Here is a 27,213-nt window from a genome sequence, read left to right as displayed (position 1 = left end):
TTGGTTGGCATGGCAATGGCATGTCAAACGGATGAGTGGATATTGGATTCGGGATGTACTTACCATATGTGTCCTAATAAGGACTGGTTTTCTAGTCTTGAAGAACTAGAAGGTGGAGTTGTTTTTATGGGCAATGATAGTGCTTGTAAGACAATGGGTGTAGGTACAATCAAATTGAAGAACCATGACGGCTCAATCCAAGTTCTGACAGATGTTCGCTATGTACCCAGCTTGAAGAAAAATCTCATCTCATTAGGGGCCCTAGAATCTAAAGGGTTCACAATCACTTTGAGAGATGGATTACTAAAGGTAGTAGCTGGGGTATTGACGGTGATGAAAGGCACTAGAAGAAATAACTTGTACTATTTAAATGGAAGTACAGTTATTGGATCAACATCAACAGCTTCTGCGAAAGATGCAGATTCAGAGGCTACCAGGTTATGGCATAGGCGATTGGGACATGCTGGTGAAAAAGCTTTGCAGACTTTGGCGAAGCAAGGCTTGTTGAAAGGTGCAAATTCTTGCAAATTGGAATTCTGTGAACATTGTGTTCTGGGCAAGCAGACGAGGGTAAAATTTGGTTCAGCAATTCACAATACGAAAGGAATTCTGGACTACGTTCACAGTGATGTGTGGGGACCTACCAAAGTGGCTTCTTTGGGAGGTATGCACTATTTTGTCACTTTTCTTGATGATTATTCAAGAAAAGTATGGGTGTATCTAATGAAAAGAAAAAGTGAAGTTTTGGATGCATTTCTGAAGTGGAAGAAGATGGTGGAGACTCAGACTGGTCGAAAGGTCAAACGACTTCGATCAGATAATGGTACTGAGTACAAAAACGATCCATTTCTACAAGTATGCCAAGATGAGGGCATTGTACGACACTTCACTGTTCGAGATACACCACAGCAGAATGGGGTGGCAGAACGCATGAATCGGACTATACTGGAGAAAGTTCGATGTATGTTGTCCAATGCTGGATTGGGCAAGGAATTTTGGGCTGAGGCAGTTACATATGCGTGCCATCTAATTAACCGATTGCCATCAGCTGCAATAAATGGAAAAACTCCTATGGAGATGTGGACTGGTAAACCTGCTACTGATTATTATTCTTTACATGTTTTTGGTTCCACTGCATATTATCATGTAAAAGAATCTAAGTTAGACCCAAGAGCAAAGAAAGCATTATTCATGGGTATAACTGGTGGTGTAAAAGGATACCGTCTCTGGTGTCCTGATACAAGGAAGATTGTTTTCAGTAGAGATGTAACTTTTGATGAATCAACCATGATGAAGAACGAGGATTCACAAAAGGATGACAACCAGTAGTACTTTGCAGCAGGTGGAGCTTGAAAAGGTTAACGATGATCCAGCTAATATTGAAGGGACAAATGATGAAGAGGTTCCTACCCAAGAACCTCTACAGCAACAAGATTCAATTGCATATAGGAGGCCAAGAAGAGAGATTCGTAAGCCTGCTCGCTTTGATGATATAGTGGCCTATGCACTTCCAATTGCAGATGATGATGTTCCTTCTACTTACACAGAAGCAATAAGTAACCCTGATGGTGTAAAGTGGAAGCAAGCAATGAATGAAGAAATGCAGTCTCTTCATAAAAATAAGACCTGGGAGTTGGTGACACTACCCAAGGGAAAGAAGGCAATTGGATGCAAATGGGTATATGCAAAGAAGGAAGGATTTCCTGGTAAAAATGAAATTTGATACAAGGCTAGATTGGTAGCAAAGGGTTACGCTCAGAAAGAAGGAATAGACTACAATGAAGTGTTTTCTCCAGTTGTGAAGCATTCGTCTATTCGGATTTTGCTAGCCTTGGTTGCGCAATATGATCTTGAACTAGTTCAGCTTGATGTGAAGACCGCGTTTTTACACGGTGATTTGGAAGAGGAAATCTATATGACTCAGCCAGATGGATTCAAGGTTGCTGGAAAAAGAAAATTGGATTTGCAAACTGACAAAGTCGCTTTATGGATTGAAGCAATCTCTGAGGCAGTGGTACAAGCGATTTGATCAGTTCATGAAAGGGCAAAGGTACACAAGAAGTAAATTTGATCATTGCGTGTATTTTCAAAAGCTACAAGAAGGAACTTTCATATACTTGCTCTTATATGTTAATGATATGCTAATAGCATCTAAGAGCAAAGTTGAGATTGAAAGATTGAAGACTCAACTCAATCTCGAGTTTGAGATGAAAGATCTAGGAGAAGCTAAAAAGGTTCTCGGCATGGAAATATGTAGAGATAAAGCTCATGGCAGAGTTAGCTTGTCTCAGAAGCAGTATTTGAAGAAAGTACTACAGCAGTTTGGTATGAACGAGCAGACCAAACCTGTAAGTACCCCGTTGGCTTCTCATTTCAAGCTTTCTGCACAACTATCTCCTTCGACTAATACGGAACAAGAATACATGTTGCAAGTTCCGTATTCTAATGCAGTGGGTAGCTTGATGTATGCAATGGTGTGTACAAGACCCGACATTTCACAGGCAGTTAGTATAGTGAGCAGGTATATGCATAATCCTGGAAAAGGACATTGGCAAGCTGTGAAATGGATTCTACGGTATATTCAGAAGACCGTGGATGTTGGATTACTGTTCAAGCAGGATAATACACTTGGTAAAGGTGTTATTGGGTACGTTGATTCTGACTATGCCGGTGATTTGGACAAGTGAAGATCAACCACCGGTTATGTGTTTACACTTGCTGGAGGACCAATAAGTTGGAAGTCTACACTACAGTCTACAGTTGCATTGTCAACCACAGAAGCCGAGTACATGGCTGTAACAGAGGCTGTAAAGGAGGCTGTTTGGTTACAAGGTATGGCTAAAACCTTGGGGTTGGTTCAGGAGCATATTAACGTGTATTGTGATAGTCAAAGTGCTATTCATTTAGCAAAGAATCAAGTCTATCATGCACGTACAAAACATATCGACGTACGATTCCATTTTGTGCGGGAAATTATTGAAGAGGGGAAAATTTGTCTTCAGAAGATCAAGACTGCAGATAATCCCGCAGATATGATGACCAAGGTGGTAACATCAACCAAGTTCGAACATTGTTTGAACTTGATTAATATCCTGCAAGTTTAACAGTTGAAGAAGGCACTATCAAGTATTGTTGTCAAAAGCAGAAAGAATTGCGTGAAGATAAGATTATCCTAATCAAATCTTCAAGGTGGAGATTATTAGAATATACCCCATACCTTGCCCATACCTTTCCCATACCTACCCATACTTTGGAAAGGTCAAAGTTATGGGCACCAAATATTTATTTAGTGTTGGGCATGGGAAAATAGCAATTTTTGGTCCCTAAGTGAATAGTGACTTTGCAAGGTGGCCCTTGAATCTCAACTATAAATAGGCCAACCATTGCTCATTCTCATCATCCCACATTTGCCATTCTCTACTTAAGGCATTGTTCTCTCTCCCTATTTGTAAAGTTTCACTTGTATTTTTTGGAGTGAAATATATTTGGTAGTGCCCGAGGACGTAGGCAAGATTTGCCGAACCTCGTTAAAATTCTAGTGTTCTTTACTATTTATTGTTCATATTTTGTGAATTTGATTGTAGTGATTTATTGTGCTATTAAATTACGATAGAGGGATATTCTGGCTAGGAAAGACTTGGTACTTAAGTGATCCTCGTGATCCACCTCTCTTTCCTGGGAATTGAACTTAGTGTGATTTTTTAGTACAATAATTCTACTCTTTCACACGCTTCCGCGCAACATCAAGTATACTATTGGTTTTCCAACTTCCCAGATCTTGGTTGTTGTTTTTTCTTGCTAAAGTAAAGTGTGGAGCAAAGAAGACAAAGCAATGAGAGGCATTGATGAGAGGAGAGGGAGGTGGGAAGGCCAAAGCATGAGACAAAGTGACAGCCTCGGCGTGGGTTGTTTGCCGGATTATTTGAGGTCGTTTTATATCCAAAGATTTAAGCACATGCTGCGAATACAATAAAAATTGGAAGCAAAGATTTGATAAAAAGAAAGCGAGGAGTGGGGGACCCCAAGTGCATGTGTCCATTTTGGGCAGAATGGAGGCCGTGATGAGCTCCAATTTTCGCTTTTCAGACGATTTAACTGACTTTGATATTTCGACTTTTCTTTAGTTTTCAGCTCGCCACACCCTTTGTCGGCGTCGCCTGACTTGTTACCTCACTCGCCGCAAAAATACCTCAGGTTATCCGCTCGTAATATTTCGGTCAGTCCCTCTTGACTTTGTTGTCTTAACGGATTACTTAAATAAATTTCTTTAGTACAATTATCGATTAGAAGATTTAGCTTATATGAATTAGTATTGGTTTAATACTAATAATGGTAATCGATTCGATATGGTAAGGATCCGTACGGATGCGTATCTAAAAATTCGTTAATATATTAATATTTAATTTGACTTCTAAACCATAACTAAATAATCTATTCAAAAAATTAATAATAGCTCTAAAGAATTTTTTAAAAATAAAAAAAAATCTAAAATTTCATAATTCATTTTCTGAAATTATATATATATTTAGAAAATATAAAATGTATATAATATCTAAATAACTTCAAAAAATCCAAAAATAATTTCTGCTCATTCATTTATGGGATCACTTTTATAAAAAAGCTGAAAAAATATTTATTTTATTTGATATAAGCTCTTTCCTCAAAATTTACGAGAAATCATATATATTGTTATTATTATTGAAAAATTATTTAATATATCTAGCAATAATTTTTTATTTATTTCATTTTATATGAGTGTAATATTACGATTTTTAATCTTTGTTTTTTGATATAATGTCTAGAATTATCCATAGCCACTCTCGAACCCTTAAATAGGAGGATAATGCGCTTCAGTATAGTTGAACTACGTCCTCTTGCACTGACAACAATACGTATGCTAATCGAGCTAAAACTAAATTGACTAATAATTTTTTTTAACTTTTGGTAATGGTGCACGTAATGATAATCATAGGTCAAAGACAAATATTGATATGATTCTTTAAATTCCCAAAATTTTAGTAACTAAAATGGTAATACTAAATGGCAATTAGCCATAAAAAAAGGCTACAATAGAAGAAAAATAATAATACTTAAAAAACAAAAAATAAATGGTCCCCAATGACGAAATGGAACCAAGTGCAGCAAATAATAATTGGACAGTTGGCCTTAGGGGCAATTTATTTATTTTTGCTCTTCTTATTCATGCTTTGCTTTATCCTTTTTTGCACCTTCTTTTGATTCATCAGCCTTCCCAAGCACACTGTCATTAGCCTTTTGAGCAATCTCTTTGGCCAAGCCCCATGCATTTTGCCACTCATATCTTACATTTCCTACTCCACCTATCAAATTCATTGCTACAAAAGTAGTAGCAAACTAATTAAATATAGCATAATCTAAAATAGAACACCAATAATAGTTAAAACCTCGAAGCTTTCACACATATTGGTAATATATGAAAACCTAAAAAAAAAATTGAAGTACGAATTGTGGCAGAAATATTAGTAACTAATCCCACACCGATTCTAGTTTGAGCACGAAAATACAGAAAAGATATTAATTAGTTGGCTAGCAGTTGCATCACTCATTAGTCTTAGATTTCATGTTCTTGCGAGCCTCCTTCTTTCATATTTCTTTTACCTTCTCACATGCTTCAAAGTTTGAGTCGTGTGGGATGATGCGGTAAGTTCAAAAAAATATTTGAAGTTCTTTTAGAAATTTATATATATATAGGCATTTTAGATTTTCATTTAACTTTATGTAAATTTTAAATTTTTTTATAATCTCAGTAAATAGATTATGAGTATTCACACACATATATATATATATTAAAAACGATACTTTTAGAATTTTTAAAGCATTATAATTAATTTTTTTAAAGTACTACATTGAATATTATAACTATAGTTCAATGATCATATTAGATATTAATCCTTGAATTAGTGTGTTATATCTTTATTCTATTAAGTGGGTAACAGTAATTAATAGATAAGTGATTAAAATGTTACAATTTGATAATGTGGGTAGTCATATATAACATTTGATAGTTGGGCGGCAAAAAAAAAAACTTAACCATAGTTTAGTGACTTTTTTTTTTGTAGTTTACCCTAATTTAATTTATGATTCAAACTCTTTATTATTATTTTTAAATTACAAAAAATTAATGAAATAAAATTAATTAACTAATTAAGATAAATTTAGAAGAGAACACACAGACTTGAACTTGTAAACCTTAAACTTCCTAGAGCCTCAACCTTGCCTTTGAATCAATGCCTAAAGAGATAAGCATGTATTATTTATTTATTAATAATATCTATATCTATACTAATATCTAAAGTTTGACTATGTTGGTGTCACATTAAGTTTAAAATCTCCTTAATTTTATGAAGGGGTAAATATTATATTGAGATTATTTTTGTCTTTTTATGTTTTTTATATAAAGTCTAAAATATATATACATTTGATGAGATTTGAACCCAAAACATCATAAATATTATTCTCTCAATTTTCCATCTCAACTAAAAACATATTTAGTATTAATTTATATATATATTACAAATTCATTATATAATTGTTTTCACTCACATAGTGAGTGCACCATAATTTAGTATTTATAATGTTTTTCTACAGTCTATATTTATAAATATAAAAAGTATGAATGATATAAAATTTTACTTTTATTGAATATTAAAGTCCTAAAGCATATCAAATTTCTTATCTTAATGGGCATTCATTTTATAATAAAAATATTTATAACACTCCATTTGGATGTCCAATAGCTTGCTGAAAAAGTACTAGGCCCAATACCTTGTAGGAGAAATCTTAATGAAGGAAAATAGCACTGGAAAACACATTAGTTTGTTGTGAATATCACTAGATTGTTTGATATCGCGTTTAGTCATAGAACTGAGCAAACAATAAAAATGAAACAGAAATAGCAAAAGTAGAGAGAGGTTTACAAATAGTCGTTTACTTATGCAGTTCAAAAACAATCTTACTTTGCGGAGCCTTGCTAAGTGAATAGTCTCTTATTCCTAAATTGATCCAACCTACTATTGGTATAAGCTTAAACTACCCTTCTACAAGATGTATTTGTAGCACCAATAGCTTGTCCCAACTAATTACAACCACTCATCTAAACCTCACTCACAAAAGTTTAAATTCACTCACAAATAAGGCTTGCAATTGAGTGCAAAAACAAACAAAGAGAATAATTAGCCAATAATATAATTCACAACTCTCTACCCAAATAATAATAATACCTTCGAATGTACGATGTACTGCCTATTTATAGGCATCCTAGGCAACATTGATAAATACCAAGTAATCAAAATAAACTTAACTTTGTATTCAACTAGAGAAGTCCTAGGTAAATAAAATAATAATTTTATTTTTTGAGAACAAGAATGTGACTTTCCATGAAGTCCATTTCCATAAATGCAGGCCCATGTCAAAAAGGTCGACACATAAAAATGCCCAAGCTGCCTCATAACGTGACTGACCAAGTTCATGATTGATCAGGTCACAAAACAACCATGGTTGAACAACCTTGGCCATGACAAGTACAATATCTTTAATACATCTAATATGTTGTCTAATAAAAACCTTATTAGGAAAATTTAGTGAGATAAAATCTTGATTAAGAGGAAAAGAGTACAACACGTATTTACTCTCCCTCATGACTATATCACATAAAATTTTAGACTCCACGCATTTCAATCTTGAATACCAACTTTTCAATTATCACTTTAACAGGTTTGCTAATTATTTATATTATCATTCTTCTAAAGATTTTGAGAATTTTTTTTTGGGAAAATATATTTCGTTAAATATATTTTAATATATATTTTTTGAGAAAGAAAAATTGCTTCATTCACATCTAGTGATGCATTGGTACACAGTGGATGCTAATTGAATCTCTATAATATCCTTTCTGTAAATGCTTATTTATGGACAAAATTTTCACATGTTAGGTGCTCGATTTACAAGCCATGAGAAAGCTTTGTTTTCCAATGTCCTTTTTATCTCAAATCTTTTCTGCTTCCTTTTGAAATATTTTTGGAGTTCGTAACATCAATATATTCGCATTAATAAATATTTTAATCATGATCTTTTATAAAAATATACGGTTTTATAATTTTCTTTGAATAAATTTTCATTGAATCATTTATATCATATATATTCAGATTGTTTCAATTCTTCTAAGAATATTCAAGAACTTTTAATTCTCTTTGGTATTTTAAATCTTTAAAGATAAGATTTTTATAAAATTTCACTAAATAGTGATAAGGTTATAGCAATAACTATTAAGAGAGAATTTTTATTTATGTCGACCTTTAAACTTGACTACGTTTCTCATGTTGATACTTAATATTTTTAAATCTAAATTACGACTTGGAATTATTTCTACAGTAGAAATAAACCCAAAATGTTAACTGTGTTTTAACAAGAAAATTTCTAAAAATATTAAAAATAAGAATTTCTTTTATTTCCTTTTCCTTATGAGCAATAGCACTAATTAAAGAGCTCTCACTTCCTTTTCTTGTAAACACCTTAACCTATATACCTATGTATTTGCATTTTTATTGTTAATAGTTCATGGTGGAATTTTATTAAAAATAGTAAATGAAGTTAAATTAATTCAATTTTAAATAATAATAAAAAAAGGCAATGCCATGAAACACAAACGGAGTAAACATTTTCAAGTAAGAACTTATCCTATGATTCGGCCCAATCAAAATCAAACAAAAATGGGCTTATTTTTATTTTTAGAAGGCTTAATTCACGATTTGGCCTTTAAAGTAAATTTATTTTCTCATTTTAGTATTTAAATTTTTTTATTTTAATTTAGTACCTAAAATATCAATCACTTTTCAATTTGATAATTAAAGTATGTTTTTGTTATATTTTTTAGTCCAATTTTTTTACAGACATTAAAAAATATCTAATAACCAATCGTAAAGCACCTCATGAGGATTTTATGTAAAAAAATTTATTTTATTAAATGTCACACATTAAAGAAATATAAAAATATATATAAAAATTTCAGAAATATATATATATAATCTAGAAAAAAATCAATTATAAAAGAATTTATAAAAATAAAATTTACAAAAAAAATATGATAATTGAAAAGAAATTAGTTGGAATTAACAAATATTATTAAAAAATGTAAAAGAATTAAAAATTAGAAAAAAAATTAAAAGTTTAAAAATATTTCTTTATAAAATTCTAAAAAGGTATTTGAATTTCAATTTTTTTTTGCAATTACTTAAAATTTAAATACTTCTTTATTTTTTTTAACAATTTTAAATTTTTATATATTATTTTGAATTTTTAAAATTTAAAATTATATATTTTATAAATTTATAATTTTTAAAAGTTTTTTTATATATTATATATGTTTTTTTTTACATTTTTAATCAAAATAATATATATAACATTTAAAAAAATAAAAAGGACATGTGATTTATTCTAATAGCGCCGCATGGCAAGTCAACACTGATCCATGTTGATCAATAGTCAGCCAAAGTCAATAGCATTTTTTAATATTTAAATATTTAATATTATAATTTTTAATTTAAATTTAATGTTTTTATTTTAAATAAATTTAATTGCCTTGTGACCTTTTTTTTTCATTTGGCCAAAAACAAGTCACGTGGCACTTTTTTATTAGCTAAAATGGCCTAATATACTTTTTTAACAGTAGTTCCAAAATGAACTAAAAATAGAGAAAATTGATACTTTAGGTATCAAATTGGGACAAAAAAGTTTAAGTATCACAGTGAAAAAATAAGTATACTTGAGAGGCTAAATTATAAATTAAGCCCTTTTCAGAATGGTAATGGCAGATAATTGAGAATAAAAATCCTATGTCCTTTTTGGTGCCCCTCCATGTGTATTACATAGTGGCCGTTAAGGTTAGAATCTTAATCCCCAAAAATAAAAGGTCAGATTCCTGTTTCCTTCTCCTTGTGTTAGACCAAGAACAGATTGTTCTTAGCTAGGCTGAGAGTTGAGGCAGCCAGTGATGTTGAGATCAGTTCTTCCCTTCATCTCTGTCCGCATCGAAATGGGGTACTGCTTGAGGTGCCTTAGACAATTAATCTCGTTTCCTTTCATTTAATCTTCTTGTTATGCATGCTTATCCTGAAAAAAATTATAAAGCATGTAGGGTTTTATTTAATAAAATTCCTTTGCAAAGTTGGGTCTAAGTATTTCTACGTTCTTTACCATTGCCTATGGTTATTTGAAAAAGTGGAGGCTAAAAGCCAACCATGGTTGGATTAAAAACAAAAAGAAGACAGACGTTGATCTTGTTGTCAATCTTTGCAAAAAACCACCCTTCACTTGTCCTTCTATAAATTAGATTACCCAAAGCAAAGACAATCTTCAATATTAGCTTTCACATAATTATATTATAATTTCTTTCTGAAAATTGTGAAATATTTGAATTAAGTATTAAAAAATTAATTAAATCCTTAAGTTACATGAATTAAACATTAAAATATTTGATTTTTGGATTTGCATTATAGCTAGACTAGAGATTTTCTTTTTCCTTTAAAAAAATTCTATTAAAACCGTAAGCTACTATAAAAAAAAATCTAATGCCATCCTTTCCTAATTCCCATCACACATCCAACACATACATACATTATATGGTGTTTGTCAGTTCATAATTGTTGAATCAAGTTAATGTGTCAGCCAACAGATTGGATACAAGAAAGGGCTAAAACACTAGAGATTCCTCCGATCTTCTTTTATCTTCTTCAAGTTTAGCAATTATATTCATCCATCAAAGTTCACTGTCAAGGTCCACATGGAAGTCCCCACATTTTCTTCTTAACAAACTCAGAATTAAGTTCACTTAATTACATTATGCATACAAATTCACATCTTTCCAACACAATCTCATATATCGTGTATATATATACAAGTCCCACAGCCCTGTTCCATTCGTATCATATAAAGAAACAGAACAAGTATTAAATTCCCAAAAGAGGTAGCGGGCAAAGCAATGAGGCTTTCAAATTCTACCCTCTCTTTAGTTTCTCTCATGGTTTTCTTTCTTTTGCTGAGACCTGGATTTACCGCTCAAAAGGTAAGCATTTCAATACCCTTTGGGAAATTTTAGTACAAAAAACAAGATAAAAGCATCTTTCCTTATTGGCGGTTCCTATAACTATTAAAAAAAAAAATCACCAAAGAAATGTTGGTGTATGTTGATGTAGTCATATGTAATATACCTGGGAGAACACTTACGTGGACTGGGATCTGCATGGGTTAACGTGGACGCCGTGACGGAAACACACTACGAGTTTCTGGGCTCATTCTTGGGAAGGTTTAAAAGGATTTTTCAGCTCCTCCTCATCTGTTATGTTGAATGACAATATGCGAGCTAAGCTTTTATTTAACTTTTTGAATTTGTATTTTCAAACAGCCGGGAGGATGCACGACAGGCTATCTTTTACTCTTATACCAGACACATCAATGGTTTCGCTGCAAATTTAGCTGATGAAGTAGCCTCTGAGATTGCAAGTGAGTCCCTGTTTTTGACTTAACAGTTTTCTCCAGAACAGGGAGTAACAGTGTGGAATTAATGTAATGTGAGGGAATGCAGGGCATCCTGAAGTAGTTTCGGTTTTCATGAACAAGGGAAGAAAACTACATACAACTCGATCATGGGAGTTCCTAGGATTGGAGCAGAACGGCGTCGTTCCATCGAACTCAATCTGGAACAAGGCCAGATATGGTGAAGACACGATCATCGGAAATCTTGACACGGGTGAGTCATTTTCAGCTTCCCCTTCTTCCTTTTCCTGCGGGATATCGTATCTGGACAAGTCAGTTTGTCTTTTTTTTTTTTCAGTTATTTTCGTCCCTACATGACTCTTAAGCATGCAAGTACAACATGTTTTCTTAAATTTATAACAAGTGTTCATATTAGATAGGTTTGTTAGTGTCAACGAATTTTACTATAAACCCACTCTCTTATGAGATGGCAACTTTCTTTAAACGTAACTCATTAAGGTATAAATTTATATTTAAATAACATTATTAATATATTGTATATGTAAACTTTTAAATTTGATTAATGTTAAAATTTTATTGTTAAAAATTAATAATCTAACTCAAATAATTAAAAATGGTTTAAATGATTTCATATTATAAAATAAAAACATAATATTACAGGAGTAATTCAAACTTTATCAAATTAAAATATAAAATCTATAAAATGAAACTAAAATAAAATAATTTAGAAAGATGACCAGCATAATTATGTTAAATGGAAATATAATAATATAATATATATTAATAGATAACAAAAAAGCTTAATACTTTATTTGATACTTTAATTTTACACTTGTTTTTTTAATGAGATATTTGTATTTTTTTCGGACCAATATGTTACTTATATTTATGAGATAAAATTAGAAAAAAAAACCCAAATCCACCTTATTTTATTTATTTATTTATTTTAAAACCGTTATAATAAAAAAAAAAGTCAGAATCAAACATTATAGTTTAACATAAAATCTGAAATATGTAGATGTGGATTACCCTTGTTTTATTATCACCACTAATTTGGATTAACCTAGTAAGCATAGGATTGCAACGCACTGCAACAAAGATGTGAAATCACTATTCACCCATATCTATATATTTGATTTTTGCTCCCAAAGACCTAGTTGACCTAGTTTTAAGTATAAGATGTTGTCACTTTCATTAAATTCGGATATATATCACAAGATATAAAAGTAAGTGTGCACTGATTATATATGTATCAAGTAAATTAATTGAGATTCTTTGAAGGCATAATTGAAAAATGATACGAAGAACATGTGAGTAGTAAAACAAATCAATTATAACTTATGCCATGAACTGGGTGGAGTCGGTGACAGTTACTGACATTGTAAGCGAAACGCATGCTTACTGGGATTATGGTAGGTGTGTGGCCTGAATCAAAAAGCTTCAGCGATGATGGGTATGGACCGATTCCATCCAAGTGGAAGGGCATTTGCCAAAATGACATTGACACCCGATTTCATTGCAATAGGTCAGTTTTTCTTCTCTTCTAACCCCACTTTTCACCTTTCCTCCATGCCTATCTTCATCCTTGTCCGAGAATGTGCACGCACTACTCATCTCGGGTGATTTAGGATCTTGATGGTGGGGGAGGACCAGTCCCTGAAAATAAGCTTATTTATTCATTTCCAATTTTATGGTACTGCTTTTTATCCGTAAGCGTGGAGAAAAAGATTATTAGCAGACATTTAACCTTAGCTTAGCTGAAACGGTATCTAAACCTGTTTTATGAAATATGTTACTTGTATTATATACAGACCAGGGTTTAGCGCCTACCTAAAATTGCTGTCTTCATGTTAAAAGGAAGCTAATTGGAGCAAGGTACTTCAACAAAGGTTATGCTGCCATTGTTGGCAGCAAATTCAACTCTTCCTTCAATACACCACGAGACAATGATGGTCATGGAACGCATACTTTATCCACTGCTGGGGGTAACTTGGTAGCCAAAGCAAGTGCTTTCGGCTTTGGTAAGGGAACAGCAAAAGGAGGGTCACCTAGAGCTAGAGTAGTGACATACAAGGTGTGCTGGCCACCCGTTGGAGGAGAAGAATGTTTTGATGCAGATATATTGGCAGCTTTCGACATGGCCATTCATGACGGTGTTGATGTTCTGTCTGTGTCACTAGGAGGAGAACCCATTGACTTTTTTAATGACAGCATTGCGATTGGCTCTTTTCATGCTATCAAGCATGGAATTGTTGTGGTCTGCTCTGCTGGCAATTCAGGACCTGCTGATGGTACGGTCGTAAACATTGCTCCATGGCAGATCACTGTTGGAGCTAGCACCATGGATAGGGAGTTTCCTAGTATTGTTGTCCTCGGCAATGATATGCGCTACAAGGTTTACTTTCCCCGTTGTTTTGGTGTTTATGAAATATGTTGCGACTGTTTTCTTTTCGTACATGCTCAAATTGAGTGAAAGTAAACCATAACTTAAGGTCTACTGGTCAATAAAGTGTAATACTTGCACATGTTGGCAACTGGGACTAACAAATGCTTATTTCCTTCGTGAAGGGACAAAGTTTATCAACCAAAGTTTTACCACACCAGAAGTTCTTCCCGCTGATAAGTGCAGCCGATGCCAAGGTGGCCAATGCATCAGTTAAAACCGCGTAAGAATTGAATACATCTCATTAGTGATACTTTTGTTGCACATATACAGTTATATACCAACTGTTTCTAACACTTTCAGTCAGTAATGTATGCACTTCCACGCTCACAACGTCCTTCTGCAGACACATGCTGATTTGTAGATTCTTGCAGATTGTTCTGTCAGGCCGGAGCCATTGATCCCAAAAAGGCAACAGGAAAGGTTTTGGTATGTCTTCGAGGGCTGAATGGAGGAGTGGAGAAGGGTCAGCAAGCAGCTCTGGCTGGTGCTGTGGGCATGATTCTTGCTAATGACATTTTCACAGACAATGAAATTTTAGTTGAGGCTCATGTCCTCCCTGCTTCAAATATCAATTACACCGATGGTCTCACTGTTTTCACTTACATTAATTCAACAAAGTAAGTCTTGGAACCAAATAATATATGTTAAATTTCACCTTGACATTTCAGTGACTGTGTATGGATATCTGGAATAGGAATCCCACTGCTTATATTACACCTGTAACCACTCAAATTGGCAAAAAGCCAGCCCCTGTCATGGCAGCATTTTCATCCAAGGGACCCAACACAATCACACCCGAGATCCTCAAGGTATTTGCTATCAGTATGTGCATAAATTTTCCAAATCCTTGGCTAATTTTAGTATCCCACATTCAGCCTGATATCACCGCACCAGGAGTGAGTGTAATAGCTGCGTATACAGAAGCAGAAGGGCCGACAAACGAGGATTTCGACAAGCGCCGAGTTCAATTCAACTCTTTATCGGGCACTTCGATGTCGTGCCCTCATGTTTCAGGCATTGTTGGCCTACTTAAAACCCTTTATCCTAACTGGAGTCCCGCGGCCATCAAATCAGCTATTATGACCTCCGGTAAGAAACGTGTTTCTAAAGCAAATAACTTTTGGTTTGAAGCTTTTTAAACTTGCTTTTTCTTTGGATGCAGCAACCACATTGGATAACCTGAATGAGCCAATTCTAAATGCATCAAACATCAAAGCAGGACCATTCAGCTATGGAGCCGGACATGTACAACCTAATCTTGCTATGGATCCCGGGCTTGTTTATGACTTAACCCCCACTGATTACCTAAACTTCCTATGCGCTTTGGGGTACAATGAAACACTAATTTCACTGTTCTCAAAGAACACCTACAAGTGCCCCAACCCAATCAATCTTGCCAATTTAAACTATCCTTCAATCACAATCCCTAACCTTGGTGGATCCATTACAGTGACCAGGACCGTTAAAAATGTTGGTTCACCAGGTACTTACAGAGCTAAAGTGATGAGACCGATGGGAATTTCGATTTATGTTAAGCCCCGAAAATTGAAGTTCGAAAAGGCTGGTGAAGAGAAGACATTCAGTGTTACACTCAAGGTTAAGAATGCTCAGGCAATTAAGGAGTATGTATTTGGAGAGCTGATATGGTCAGACAATGTACACTATGTAAGGAGTCCTATAGTAGTGAAGGCAGTCTAAAAGATAGTCAAAATTTGCTTGAGCTAGCATTTTAAGTTTTAATCCTTGGATTAACCCTTTGATTGCTGCCAAGCTATGTACTTTGCCATGGCCCTTTATGTGTTCTATATAGTCAAGAGAATTTAAGATAATTTGATTACTATTTATGTATATGAAAAAAGTTGATAAAGAGATGAAAGCACTACATATACATAAACAAAAGTTACAACTTTATATAAAATTTACCAGGCATTCAAAGGAGACCTTTCGCCCATAAAAATAACAGTAGCTAAAAAAAATAAAACATAAACAATATGATTCTCAGCCTTCATTCTCGACCCTACATAGTAGTTTCCGAACATGGATCCACATTCAAAACCAATCCTCTTTGAAATTCGACATAGGGGTATGCTATAGGTTGATCCTCACCTTCTGTTTTCCACCTACAAAATTTGTCACTATGTTACAGTAAATTGGGATTTTTAAAGTTGAAGAAGAAAATAGCAGTAGTGTTGATTTTATTTACTGGATATACATAAAAGAAAATCACCTGAAGTTTTGAACAAGGTGGTGGAGGAAGAAAGCAACCTCAACCTTGGCTAGGTCAGATCCAGGACAGCATCTTGACCCACCTCCAAAGGGTGTAAATTTTTTGCATGTGGGATCCTGGCTCTGCATCAAAAACATGGAAAATAATCTTTTATGTTTTCCCCACAAAAGAGTCCAGGTTGACTTGAACTCGAACCTATACTAAATGTCACCTGATTACAAGAACCGAGTTGAGCTCGGGTTTGAAAGATCATCTTTCATTAACAAAGCATTTCAACTTCAAGAAATTTGATAGTTGAAAGTTTTGAAAAATCAACACGGGTTTCTGAAATGCAACAAAACATGTTTCTTTATTTTGTTTTAGATGGTAATGAATGTGTAAATCAAGAAGTTGGTCAATCGGATCCATTGTAAGGTATGTTAGGTTTGGTGTACCAAATATCTGTAATGGCCATAAGGTACAGTGAAAGGCTATTTTAATGAATCTAACAAAAAAAATGGTGCGTATCTCCCAATTTCTGATGAAAAGTCGTCACTTTGTCCTACAATTTATAAGGTCCCCCACCCCCACAATTTCAACAAAATAATGCTACAAACAGATCAAAATTTCCAAGGGATGGCCACCAGTTTCAGAACCAGAACTTCATTTCAACAACTTAAAAATTAGAAATATATAAAAAAAAAAAACTTTTACTTTAAAACATACTATAATCATTATTATTATTAGTATTATTTTTCTATAGGGGAATGATTATAAGTGATCACTTTTATATTTTGACTTCAGATTTTGGAGGAGCCCAATATGAACATATGAAAGTAGAAATTAAAAAAATAGGATAAGTTTTGAGTGAAAGTTAGGGACACGGTCCCTTTCAGCCATTACTTAGATGAGGCCATGGGTACCCCATTTTAGGGCATGAGATGAGTAATTTACCTCCCACCGCCATGGATGGAACTGGGGAGCATTTGCATGGAGAGATGGGTCTAAATGAACTGCAGTGAAAACAGGTAGGACCTTCCATCCTGATGGAATTAGGTAACCTGTTTCAACCCAAAACTTTGGGTTATATATCTTATAATGGAAGTATAAATTACAATATCTATAAGATCATGCACTGCATTTTTTTATTGAATCACGAATCATATTGCACATTGTTATTTTAGAACTAATAACATTTTTATATCGAAATAAATAAATAACAAAACCTTTATATTTGACATCTTTAAGAGCCTTTCGGTGAACGAATTTGACAACGTTGCCATATCTGAGAGCTTCATTGATGACCTACAAGCATGAAAAAGAAAAGCAAGCATGCATTAGAAAAAAAAAAGGTTATAAAATCACATCATTATTCCAAACATGCTAGAAAAAGGTGTATCAGAACAAAGTTGTATTTTTTTTCTTTGTTGGGGTATTAGAAGAAAAAGTTGTGTTCTATTTATATATTAAAGTATGAAAAAGAACATATATATATATATAGAAAATTTCTTACATATTGAGTGAATTCCATTTTCTTATAATCCTCCCAGTCCAAATGATCATGTTTCTGCTTCATGCTCCTTATTTTAAGATGTTCTTGCTGTATTTTTGGTTCAAAACATAATTAAAAAGTTTTAGAGACTAATAATAGAAGATCTGCATGAAATTGATGGAAATTAGAATTAAGGGTGGGGTTACCTTTAACTGTTGCAATGCAGCTGGGGAGTGGCTTAAGAAATGAACCACCATACACATCAAAAGGGAAGTAGTTTCGTAGCCACCCAATAAAGAATCCAAAACAAAGCTCACTTTTTCATCTTCAGATAAGGTATCAACAGATAGAAGGATTTCTAGGAAATCACTGTTTTTTTTAGAATTATTATTATCATCATCATCATCATTATTATTTCTTCTTCTTGCTCTTCTTTTCTCTACAATAGCTTTGACAGTAGAAGATATTCTGCTTCTAGCCTGTAAAGATAGTCAAAGGTAAAGTTGATGATCACATGCTTCCTTTTTGCAGCCAAAAACAATAAAAAGAAAAAAAGGAGTGAGATATATAGAGCTAAGCTAAGTCTCTCATAAATCATTTATTAAACCACACCATAATTATTATTGTTTCATTTAATTTAATAAACAAAGCTATCAATACAGTGCTTTTGTTGAGTACCTGAACAGCTCTTGCATATGGGGTTCCAGGAATATAGAGAGGGAGAGAGATGAGGCCTCTCATAAAAGTGAGAAAATCTTCTAGAATTTCTGAAGTCTCTGGCTCTTGTGGTGTCAACCCTAACACTTGCTTTACTATTACATTGAATGTGAACTATACATGGAACCAAAAGTTGACAAAAGGAAAAAATAAAAAAGTAAGAAACATTCCATTAGAATTTTATTAGATTCTTTAACATTATTATTTATTAATTACTAGTGGTACTATACCTTTCTAGCCTCTTCACAGAAGATGACTTTTGGTTTATTTTTCCATGAGTCCAGAATTTGAATGGCTATGTTTTCAATGTCATGGAGAAACTCAGGCTTTGATTTGGTAATGGTGACCAGTGAGAGTGCTGCATTTCTGAGCCTCTTGTGAGTGTCTCCCACTACCACAAGCATTGAAACCTTGCCCAAGATGCCATGGATAGGCTTTGGATAACTACACTCGAACAGCTTGCCTTCAGTTTGAAGTATGAAATAGTTTAGCTCTGGGTCACATGATACCACTGTGGGGGAGAAGAACAAATGGGATTTGAACACCTTCCCATACCTGAAATTTCAATACCATTTTTCATTTTAGATTACTCCACGCACACACACATATATATATACATCACAGCTGAAGGAGTGAAAAATCATCATACAAAAGGCATATAAATATGTGATGTAAGTTATAAACTTACCTAGAACAATGATCATGAAGAAACGCCCCCACAGAATTGGAAGAGTGAGGCTTTAAGAAGCTAAATGTTTCCCCAAGTAAAGGCCATCCAAAACTCCCCTTGGGGACAGTCCCACCCTTACCCTTGAAGAGCAAAGGCCAGAAATGGTTCAACACAACAACTAGAATAAAACCAACAACTCCCCCAACCAAAACAGCCACCCAGCAAGAATCACCTTCAGCCATAGACTAAAGAAACTAAACAAAGATATTTTATGTTCTAAAACTTTGCTGTCTAAGAACTCTTAAAGGTCATCAATAACTCGGACTTTTTTATGAAACCGAACGTGCAGCCTACAATTCCTATTTATAGAGAAAGAGAGAGGGGAAAGGGGGTGATGCCCTTTGCTTTGTAGTTGTAGTAATAGACTAATTGTATAAAATATTTTAAAATTTAATTTAAAACCAAAGTGAAGAAAAAGCAAACAGGCTTTTCCACAGTTTGTTACAGTCTGTAAATTTACTTTTTTCAGAGGTAAGGCATAGGAAATGAAATACTTCTATCTAGTCTAGGATCTAGACTATTTACCATATTCTTAGGGCTCTAGAAGATGAATAGTGAATAATCAATATTATATTTACTTGGTTTTTCTTTTTAAAAGAAAAAAGAGAACATATTTTTTTTTAAATGTGTTTTCTGGTGGGGAATATGCTAGATAGGAAAATAATGAAGTTTATTCTGTGCATAGATAATTGGATAAAATTAAAGGTTAAACTCCACCATTAGATATTAGGTAATATTTTTAATCCATTAATAAGAATTACGATTTAGTTATTTAACTATTCAAAATTTCATATTTAAATTATCGGATTACTAAAAATTAATGTTATATGGTTTTTTTAGTTTGTATTGTCTAAACTAATCGAAAACTTTTTTCCTTCTTTTCTATAATTTAATTTATAAAACAGTTTTGAACGTCATAAATCTATGAACTAAATTTCAAACAGCTTTTTTTTTCGATCTCCGACATGAACCATCAGATCGACTTAAATCTAAGGAATGTTCTTCAACTCATCGATGAGCACTAATCCACCGTTTTGATAATCGAATCGTCACTTGGAGCTCATTGGCGGAATAGTTTAATGACTTAGATAAAAACTTTTGCATAATTTAGTGACTTAAATGAAAACTTTCGAATAATTTAGTGACTAATTTGTAACTTTTTTAATTAAGTGAACAAAATGAAAATTTACTCATAGTTTAGTGATTAGTTTTGTAATTTATCCTAAAATACATGTGCAAGAACAAATTTAGTTTTTTTAATGTTTAGTATTTTGGTTTTAATTTATTATTATTACTTTTCACCCTTAACTTTTAAAATTTCATTAAATTGCTTTTTTGGATAAAATTTAATTATTAAAATTTTAAGTATATTGATAATTATTGAGCTAACTATAAATACGACAAAGGTAAGCACACATATCGAACAATAGAATAGTTATGGTGAGTAGGGAATATCATATCCACGAGGACTAAAGGTACTAGTAATTACCATCTTCTTATTATCTAATCGACAAATTGGGGTGATGTGTTTTAATCTAAAATTACTAAACTAATTTATCTAAGTACGCAATAGAGAATGAATCAATGAAATAATCAAATATTAACCAATGAGATTAACAATTCTCAGGAAAGAATCCGCCTAGACTTCACATTTTATTATGAATCTGAATTAAACAATTTATTCACTTGTGTCTTAATCCATAGAAATTCCTAAATTATGTTAATATCTCTTTCGAGAATAAGAACAACTGACTCTAGATTGACTAATTCAAATATCTTTCTAATTAAAACCCCTATTATTGCATTACCTCGATCTATGGATTCCCTTATTAGATTTGACTCTAATCCGATAGATTTTTGTAGTCCTATTTCTATGATTGCATACAACTCTACTAAATTATGCTAGATCTACTATTCAACAGGGAATTTTGCTCCACAGAAATAAGCACATTAGATATGAATTAGTATCCCGAAAATATTAAAACAAGAAATAAACATACATAATTAAGAACAAGAATCAAGTATTTATCACGTAAAAATAGAAATTAAAATTAGAGGATCCATCATAAGTTTTATCCTCCCTAAGTATCTAGGGAATTTAATTCATAATTTTGAATGAAAACATCTCTTCGATCTTAATGGAGATCCGCTTTCGTGTTGATTCCGATGGTGTTTTTCGAGTGTTTTCTTCGATCTTCTCTGATTGCTTCCTTCTCTATTCTTCTAATTGGTATTTATAGTATTTAGAATGCTCAGAAAGCCTAAAAATTGGGTTTTTCGCATATTTAGGAAGAAAGATGTGAAATCGACACGGGCTGGCACATGGGCGTGTGGCCAACCCGAGTGGAAATGCCCAGCCCGTGTGAATCTTGAAAACAGCTCTTTTTGTCCGATTTCAGCTCGTTTTTCGCTCTTTTCACTCTCAAATGCTCTCCTAAGTATAGAAACATGAATTTAAATGATTAGGAGCATCCAATTCACTAATTTACATCATTAATCATCCAAAAACACATTAAGAATGAGATTAAAATATGTTACTTTTATATATTATCATATATTAACATGGTAGCTCATATGATGGTTTACATATACTTTATTACTAACGTGGATAATTTTTAAAGTTTTAATAAATTTGTAAATAACTTTCTATATGTTTTTTAATTTTTATAAAATACACATAGATTGTTATGCAAGTTGTAACTTGAGTACCATTAAAACTTATTATTATGCCTAAAAATAAGTAAAAAAATTATCATTAAGAGTTAAAATAAGACCAAAGTGATAATAAATAAATATTAATAGTAAAACTTATTATCCTGTGCGAGTTATAATATTGTCAAGTGTGCTTCAATTATAACTAGATTAGGGCACACCTATGAATGGAAAAAAATCAATTTATAAAATATATTTATAAAAATTTTGTATTAAGACCAAGTGATGCCTTTATTGAAATTGTTAAAAGTAAATTCCACTAAAGGTTACTAAACATTTAGTAAGTTTACATTTTGTTCACTCAATTTCAAAAATTTACGAAAGTGTCACTGAACTATTTCAAAGTCTTCATTTAATTCACTGAACTATTCGAAAATTTTTATTCAAGTCATTGCACTATTAAGTTTTTTTAAAAGTCCAACTAGCAAGCTCCAAGTAACGATTCGATGATCGATATGGTGGATCAGTACCCATCAACAAGTAGAAGAAATGTCACACCCAAAAATGTTAAAGGTTTGATATATCGAAAATTCTGTTAATTAGAAAAAGGTTTTGTTTATGTGGATTCTAGTGTGATTATGAGAATTTTGTGGTTTAATTTGTAAATAGTTAGAATTCAAGTTTAGTCTCATTACATTAGAACCAAGAGTTTTCTATTAGTGTCAACATTATGATTAAGGATATTAATAGCACTAATCGACTTGGGATTAAGGGAAACGGTAGTGGAAAGACTATATATGGGAGAATTCTTTCATACTGATATTCATTTTCTTTCTTCCATCTTCTCTAGTTTGTTTTGAAAAAGAGAAAAGTTAATAAGCGATATGCATGGTGAGAGAAATTAATGTATCAGCTTAAGGGATTGAGGATTTAGTAAACTGTTAACCGATAAGAAGGAGGCTCAGGTGACAAGGAAAAGCTAAGCAGATGTAATCAGTACCACATTTTAGGTATTTTGCTGGTGAGTTTCTAAACTCAAATTGTCTGTGGTTGTTATATATATCAACATAGTGTTATTGTGTTATGTTTGACTTCATGTTCTGTTGATAAATAGTTGAATAATTTTTGTAGGTTGTTTTGTTGTACGATTGACTTATGTAAAGTTATGATTTACAAATGCATGTCTGATTGTATGTTTCAGTTCGTTGTTTTGATTAACTTTCACTATTAAAATAATTACTGATGAAATTACCATTGAAAATATCTGATTGATGATATGTTTGACATGATTTGTATTGTGTTATTAACAATATGTTTAGTTGAATTTTTGTTATATGTTCGTCGTGAACATGAATGATATGTGGAGTATGAAGGTATGTATGGTGGATGAAAGATGAAGGAATGTCACGTTGTGCACTCTGTGCCACGTGTTATTAGGCTTTGCGGAGGTTCGGGAAGATTGTATGAAGAATGTATATGCATGATTTTTAGTTTTACGAAAGTTCGGTTGGAACGTACAGAGATATATGCGCACACGTATATGATAACCCTACGTGGGTTCTGAGTATGAGACTCTACGGAGTTTAAGGCTTAAAGCCTTGTATGTGGAAGCAAGTTTATGGTAATGACATATGTAAGTGAAAGTCCGTCGAACTTGTTCTTTAAGTTTTTCATCAAAAGCATATGTGGGAATTCACCATACCAAGTTTGCGACAAAATTTGCATATGAAAGTCCGCCATATTCGTGAATCTTCTTCTAGGAATCTGTATGTATGAAAGCCCGTCAGACTTGTTTTTTGGGTTTCATGACAAAGTTATACATGGAAATTCCTTCACGTGAAAGTTCGTAGAATAGCCCGTGTATAGGAATTTGCTTCTATATATTAATATTTGTTTATGAATCTGCATGTATGAGTCTTCTATATATGAGTTTGCACCTATAAATCTTCAATATGAATCTATATGCACAAAAGTCCACTGGATATATCTTTATGAATTAAGGTATGGTAGTTTGACGATCTTGCATCCATGTTTCAAGTTTAAGAGTTCAAAGAGGCTATCCTTCATAAAAGTTAGCATGGGTTATTACCAAGTAAGTGATCATAGAAGCTTGTCCTTATGTTCAAGATAAGAGAGTTCATATAAATTGTTTTCTCAAGTCAAAGTCAGCAGGGATTTTGTTTTACGTAGGAGCCTGCCAAGGACTATTTTTAAACCAAGAGTCTACAATGAATATTTGCCAAACAAAAGTCCAGCGGTAGGGTTAAAACTAGTCGTGGTTGGTATTCTAGGTGTGTATTATAACCTTTTTCACGAACATTAATGGAAGAATCAACCTTATCATGTTGATGTTAGAACTAATAGGGTTTTGACATGTGTTTAACTTTCTTTTTACTTCAATGTTTAGACGGAGTTGTTCTTGGGATTGTTGGCATTGTTGTTCATGCCTTATTTGTTGTTACATCATTTGGTCTCTTAAAGCCCTTATATCTTTTTTTAGTTCCAAAAATTGTTGGGAAGAAGCTTTGGGGTTGTAATCGGTGTTCTTGGTTGTTTGTTCATCGGAGGTCAGTATTGGGCATATATTTGGTGGCAAGGGGAATGTATTATTGTACCTAGGTTGTTGATGATACCGATTTTCATATGCATCATTGTAGGGGTTGTAAGGATGTGCTGGATAAGGATTGTTGGTTTAGCTAGTGTACTGGATGGTAGGAGTGGTGGTTGTAGTAGGATTTTCGAAGATGTTGCAATATCTTCAATATATATCTAGTGTTCCAATAATTATAAATGAAATGGTGCAAGTAATAAAACATTACAACTTTTGGTTATTAATCAAGGGTTATGACTATTCATAATAATGAGTTATATCTCTTAAATATGAAAAGTTATATTACTTAGCTTTATAACAAAGTTATTCAGGAAATAAAAATATTAAAAAGTTATGTCTCAAGAGAATTCTTATAAATAGGAGTGAGATTTCATTTGAATAAGATACCAAAAAGTTCTTAAAAAGGTTTTTCTATTCTTCCTCTATTTTCTACTATTCTTATATTGTTCTATAAAGAATTATTGCAGAAATTCTTTATAGAAATTGATTTTCTTGTTATACTCTGTTCAGTTCTTTGTGGAATATTTTCGTCAATGTAAAACACAAGTAGTCATTGGGTTTTATTGTATCTTCGAGATTCATTTGCTTGAAACTCGTTTGCACACCACTCGTTTGCACACCAAGTATAGGTGGGGTGAATAGAACCTTAAAGATAGTGACTTAATATACACATTGGAGTCTTAACCTATTGATTGGTTTTTTTCTTCAAGAAATTGTTTGTGTTTCGATCGTGTGTTCGAGATTTACCTCACCAACAATTCAGAAATTTCGTGCCAACAGATGGTCTCTTCAAGATGAGTTATGTAGTCCATGTTCATTATAACAATTGTTGAAGACCAAAAGAAAAAGTAGAAAGACAAGGCAGTTCATATAGTAGTGAGGTACTAAAAGTCACTATATGAGAGGGTGGAGCAAGTGTGATATTAAAGAGAGGTTGAAGAAGAAATCTATTTTTCCAAGGAGGGATATTTATTGGCGAGGACGACCACCCTTTACATTAGGCTTTGGCACATATCAACATTGATTTTATCATGGTTGACCCCTTCAGCAACATGATAAATCTTCTAAATAAGCAATGATGAGATTGATGTGAACCTGGTGAGGCTCACGTGTGCTTTACGTATGTTTCCTGCAAATAAATAACTTAACACTTATCTTCAATGAGGTAAATTGAAAGCACACTCTACATATGTACACTTAAGAAGGCCACAATTGACAAAATGTTGTTCAATGACTAAAAAAACCAGTTCAAAAATATAAAAATAGAGATTAATCAACTAATTTTTAAATTAAAATTCTCCTTTTAATAGAAAGCAGCCCCTTTTATTTGAATACTCAATTGCATTTTAACTGAAAATTTTGTAAATTATTAGATTAGGATCCAGTGAATTTTGAGTTCGAATTTATCTTAAATTTGTGCCTTGATGTTTTACAAATTTTAAAATTTAGAAGTTCTGTTTTTTAAAAAGTTAAAATATTTTTTTAAAGATAGGATATGTTATTTAAAAAAAATAATATCCCAATTTGAGCACTTAATTTCAAATATAAAAAAGTAAAGATTAATCGATTGTTTTTAAAATTAAAATTCTCACATTGAGCAGAATAAAGCTAATGTTATGGAAGGCAATGTCACCTTTCAAAGTCGTAATCTCTTTACTTTTTGGCTTAATTTGTACCGGAACATTTTAAAAATATTTATAATATTCCAATAGTTATAATTGAAAAGCTACAAGTGATTCAAAAAATAATCACGCTTAATAATTAAGTAAGAGTTATCACTATTCATAGTGATCAATTATGTCTATTGTCACAAAAAGTTATATACTTAATTAATAATAATGGGTCATAATATATATGTTTATTTGTTAGGAACTTTTTTGCATACCATATATAGGTGGGGGCGAATAAAATCTTAAAAAAAGTGGCAGTACTACACGCCTTGAAGCCTTTGTAAGTTTATTTTTATCCTCATGCACCAACAATCTGATATCTAAAGTATTCTTTTGTTATTGGCAAAAAAAGTACATTTTTGTTATGCTTTTTTTTTTTACAATTTTTGAAGGGAGGTTAAATGAAATTCTGATGGTTGTATTAGCGAATAATAAAAAAAAAGGCTATATGACCCTTTTTTAAGGGTATAAAAAGCCCTCAAATTTTTCAGAAAAAAACAATTAAACCTTTTTTTTACTCAATTGAGTATTTAAACTTTCAAAATGCATCAAAAAGGTCCTCAAAATTTTTCAAAAAAAGTAAGTAATCTCCTTTCTTTCTTTTTTTGCACTCAATTGGGTACTTGAATTGTCAAAATACATAAAAAAGATCCTTTGACAATTAACTTTAACAGTTGACCATTAAAGTTAACTTTCCTTAATTTTTTCAGTTAAAGTCATCCCGTATCACAACCACAGCGTGATATGTGACAAAAATTATAAAAATAAAATAAATAAAAGTTATAAAAATGATAATGCTCTAGAATAACGTATTTTTATGTATTAGTCATGTGTTTATTCTGAGCTTGATCATACTAATTTGGGCTATTTATGTCGTTTTATCTTTTAGGGACTGGTTTGGAGGCAAAAGCAAAATTAAGGGACAAAAGTACGAATTTGGAGACATATTGGGCTGATATGCGACACAGGAAAAAGATTGCGCCAAAAGTGCGAGCGTGGAAGACACAAGGACTAAAAACGCAAAAAGAAGAGATTTTATTCTATAAGACTCCATTTTATTTATATTAGGATAATTAATATTAAGATAATTATTAGGATTATTCAAATTTAGGATTTTATTTTAATTATCTTTAATTAAATGTATTTATCTTTTTAAAATT

At 32.5% G+C, this 27,213-nt stretch overlaps 2 protein-coding genes across 2 annotated transcripts; one reads left to right on the top strand and one right to left on the bottom strand.

Annotated features, from left to right (window-relative positions):
* The first annotated feature begins 10,709 nt into the window (after positions 1-10,709).
* Positions 10,710-15,804, top strand: LOC107922959 (subtilisin-like protease SBT5.3). The gene is made up of 11 exons (XM_041081273.1): positions 10,710-11,098; positions 11,229-11,338; positions 11,438-11,535; positions 11,618-11,782; positions 12,946-13,054; positions 13,387-13,924; positions 14,098-14,195; positions 14,347-14,592; positions 14,670-14,784; positions 14,851-15,064; positions 15,138-15,804. The coding sequence occupies exons 1-11, from the start codon at positions 11,015-11,017 to the stop codon at positions 15,671-15,673; spliced, it is 2,313 nt and encodes a 770-aa protein (XP_040937207.1). The 5' UTR covers positions 10,710-11,014; the 3' UTR covers positions 15,674-15,804.
* Positions 15,805-15,838: 34 nt separating this feature from the next.
* Positions 15,839-19,408, bottom strand: LOC107922960 (cytochrome P450 724B1). The gene is made up of 9 exons (XM_016853162.2): positions 19,079-19,408; positions 18,621-18,945; positions 18,352-18,504; positions 17,880-18,152; positions 17,695-17,781; positions 17,408-17,486; positions 17,136-17,242; positions 16,203-16,324; positions 15,839-16,095 (listed from the first exon to the last, which is right to left on the bottom strand). Exons 1-9 carry the CDS (start codon positions 19,300-19,302, stop codon positions 15,993-15,995), a joined length of 1,473 nt encoding a protein of 490 aa, XP_016708651.2. The 5' UTR covers positions 19,303-19,408; the 3' UTR covers positions 15,839-15,992.
* Between the last annotated feature and the right edge of the window lie 7,805 nt (positions 19,409-27,213).

This window comes from Gossypium hirsutum, chromosome A11 (assembly GCF_007990345.1).
Source record: "Gossypium hirsutum isolate 1008001.06 chromosome A11, Gossypium_hirsutum_v2.1, whole genome shotgun sequence".
NCBI lineage: Eukaryota > Viridiplantae > Streptophyta > Magnoliopsida > Malvales > Malvaceae > Gossypium > Gossypium hirsutum.
The sequence above is the reverse complement of the archived record's forward strand: the minus strand, read 5'-3'. Positions and strand labels throughout refer to the sequence as shown.

Bases quoted from the DNA above. Each gene is read 5' to 3' on its own strand.
- LOC107922960 (XM_016853162.2), bottom strand. From the start codon at position 19,302: ATGGCTGAAGGTGATTCTTGCTGGGTGGCTGTTTTGGTTGGGGGAGTT. The intron at 18,505-18,620 runs GTATAGTACCAC...TTCCATGTATAG, and splicing joins TCTGTGAAGAGGCTAGAAAG to TTCACATTCAATGTAATAGT. The intron at 17,782-17,879 runs GTAACCCCACCC...CCAAAAATACAG, and splicing joins CTGCATTGCAACAGTTAAAG to CAAGAACATCTTAAAATAAG.
- LOC107922959 (XM_041081273.1), top strand. From the start codon at position 11,015: ATGAGGCTTTCAAATTCTACCCTCTCTTTAGTTTCTCTCATGGTTTTC. The intron at 11,536-11,617 runs GTGAGTCCCTGT...GAGGGAATGCAG, and splicing joins AGTAGCCTCTGAGATTGCAA to GGCATCCTGAAGTAGTTTCG. The intron at 11,783-12,945 runs GTGAGTCATTTT...GGATTATGGTAG, and splicing joins CATCGGAAATCTTGACACGG to GTGTGTGGCCTGAATCAAAA.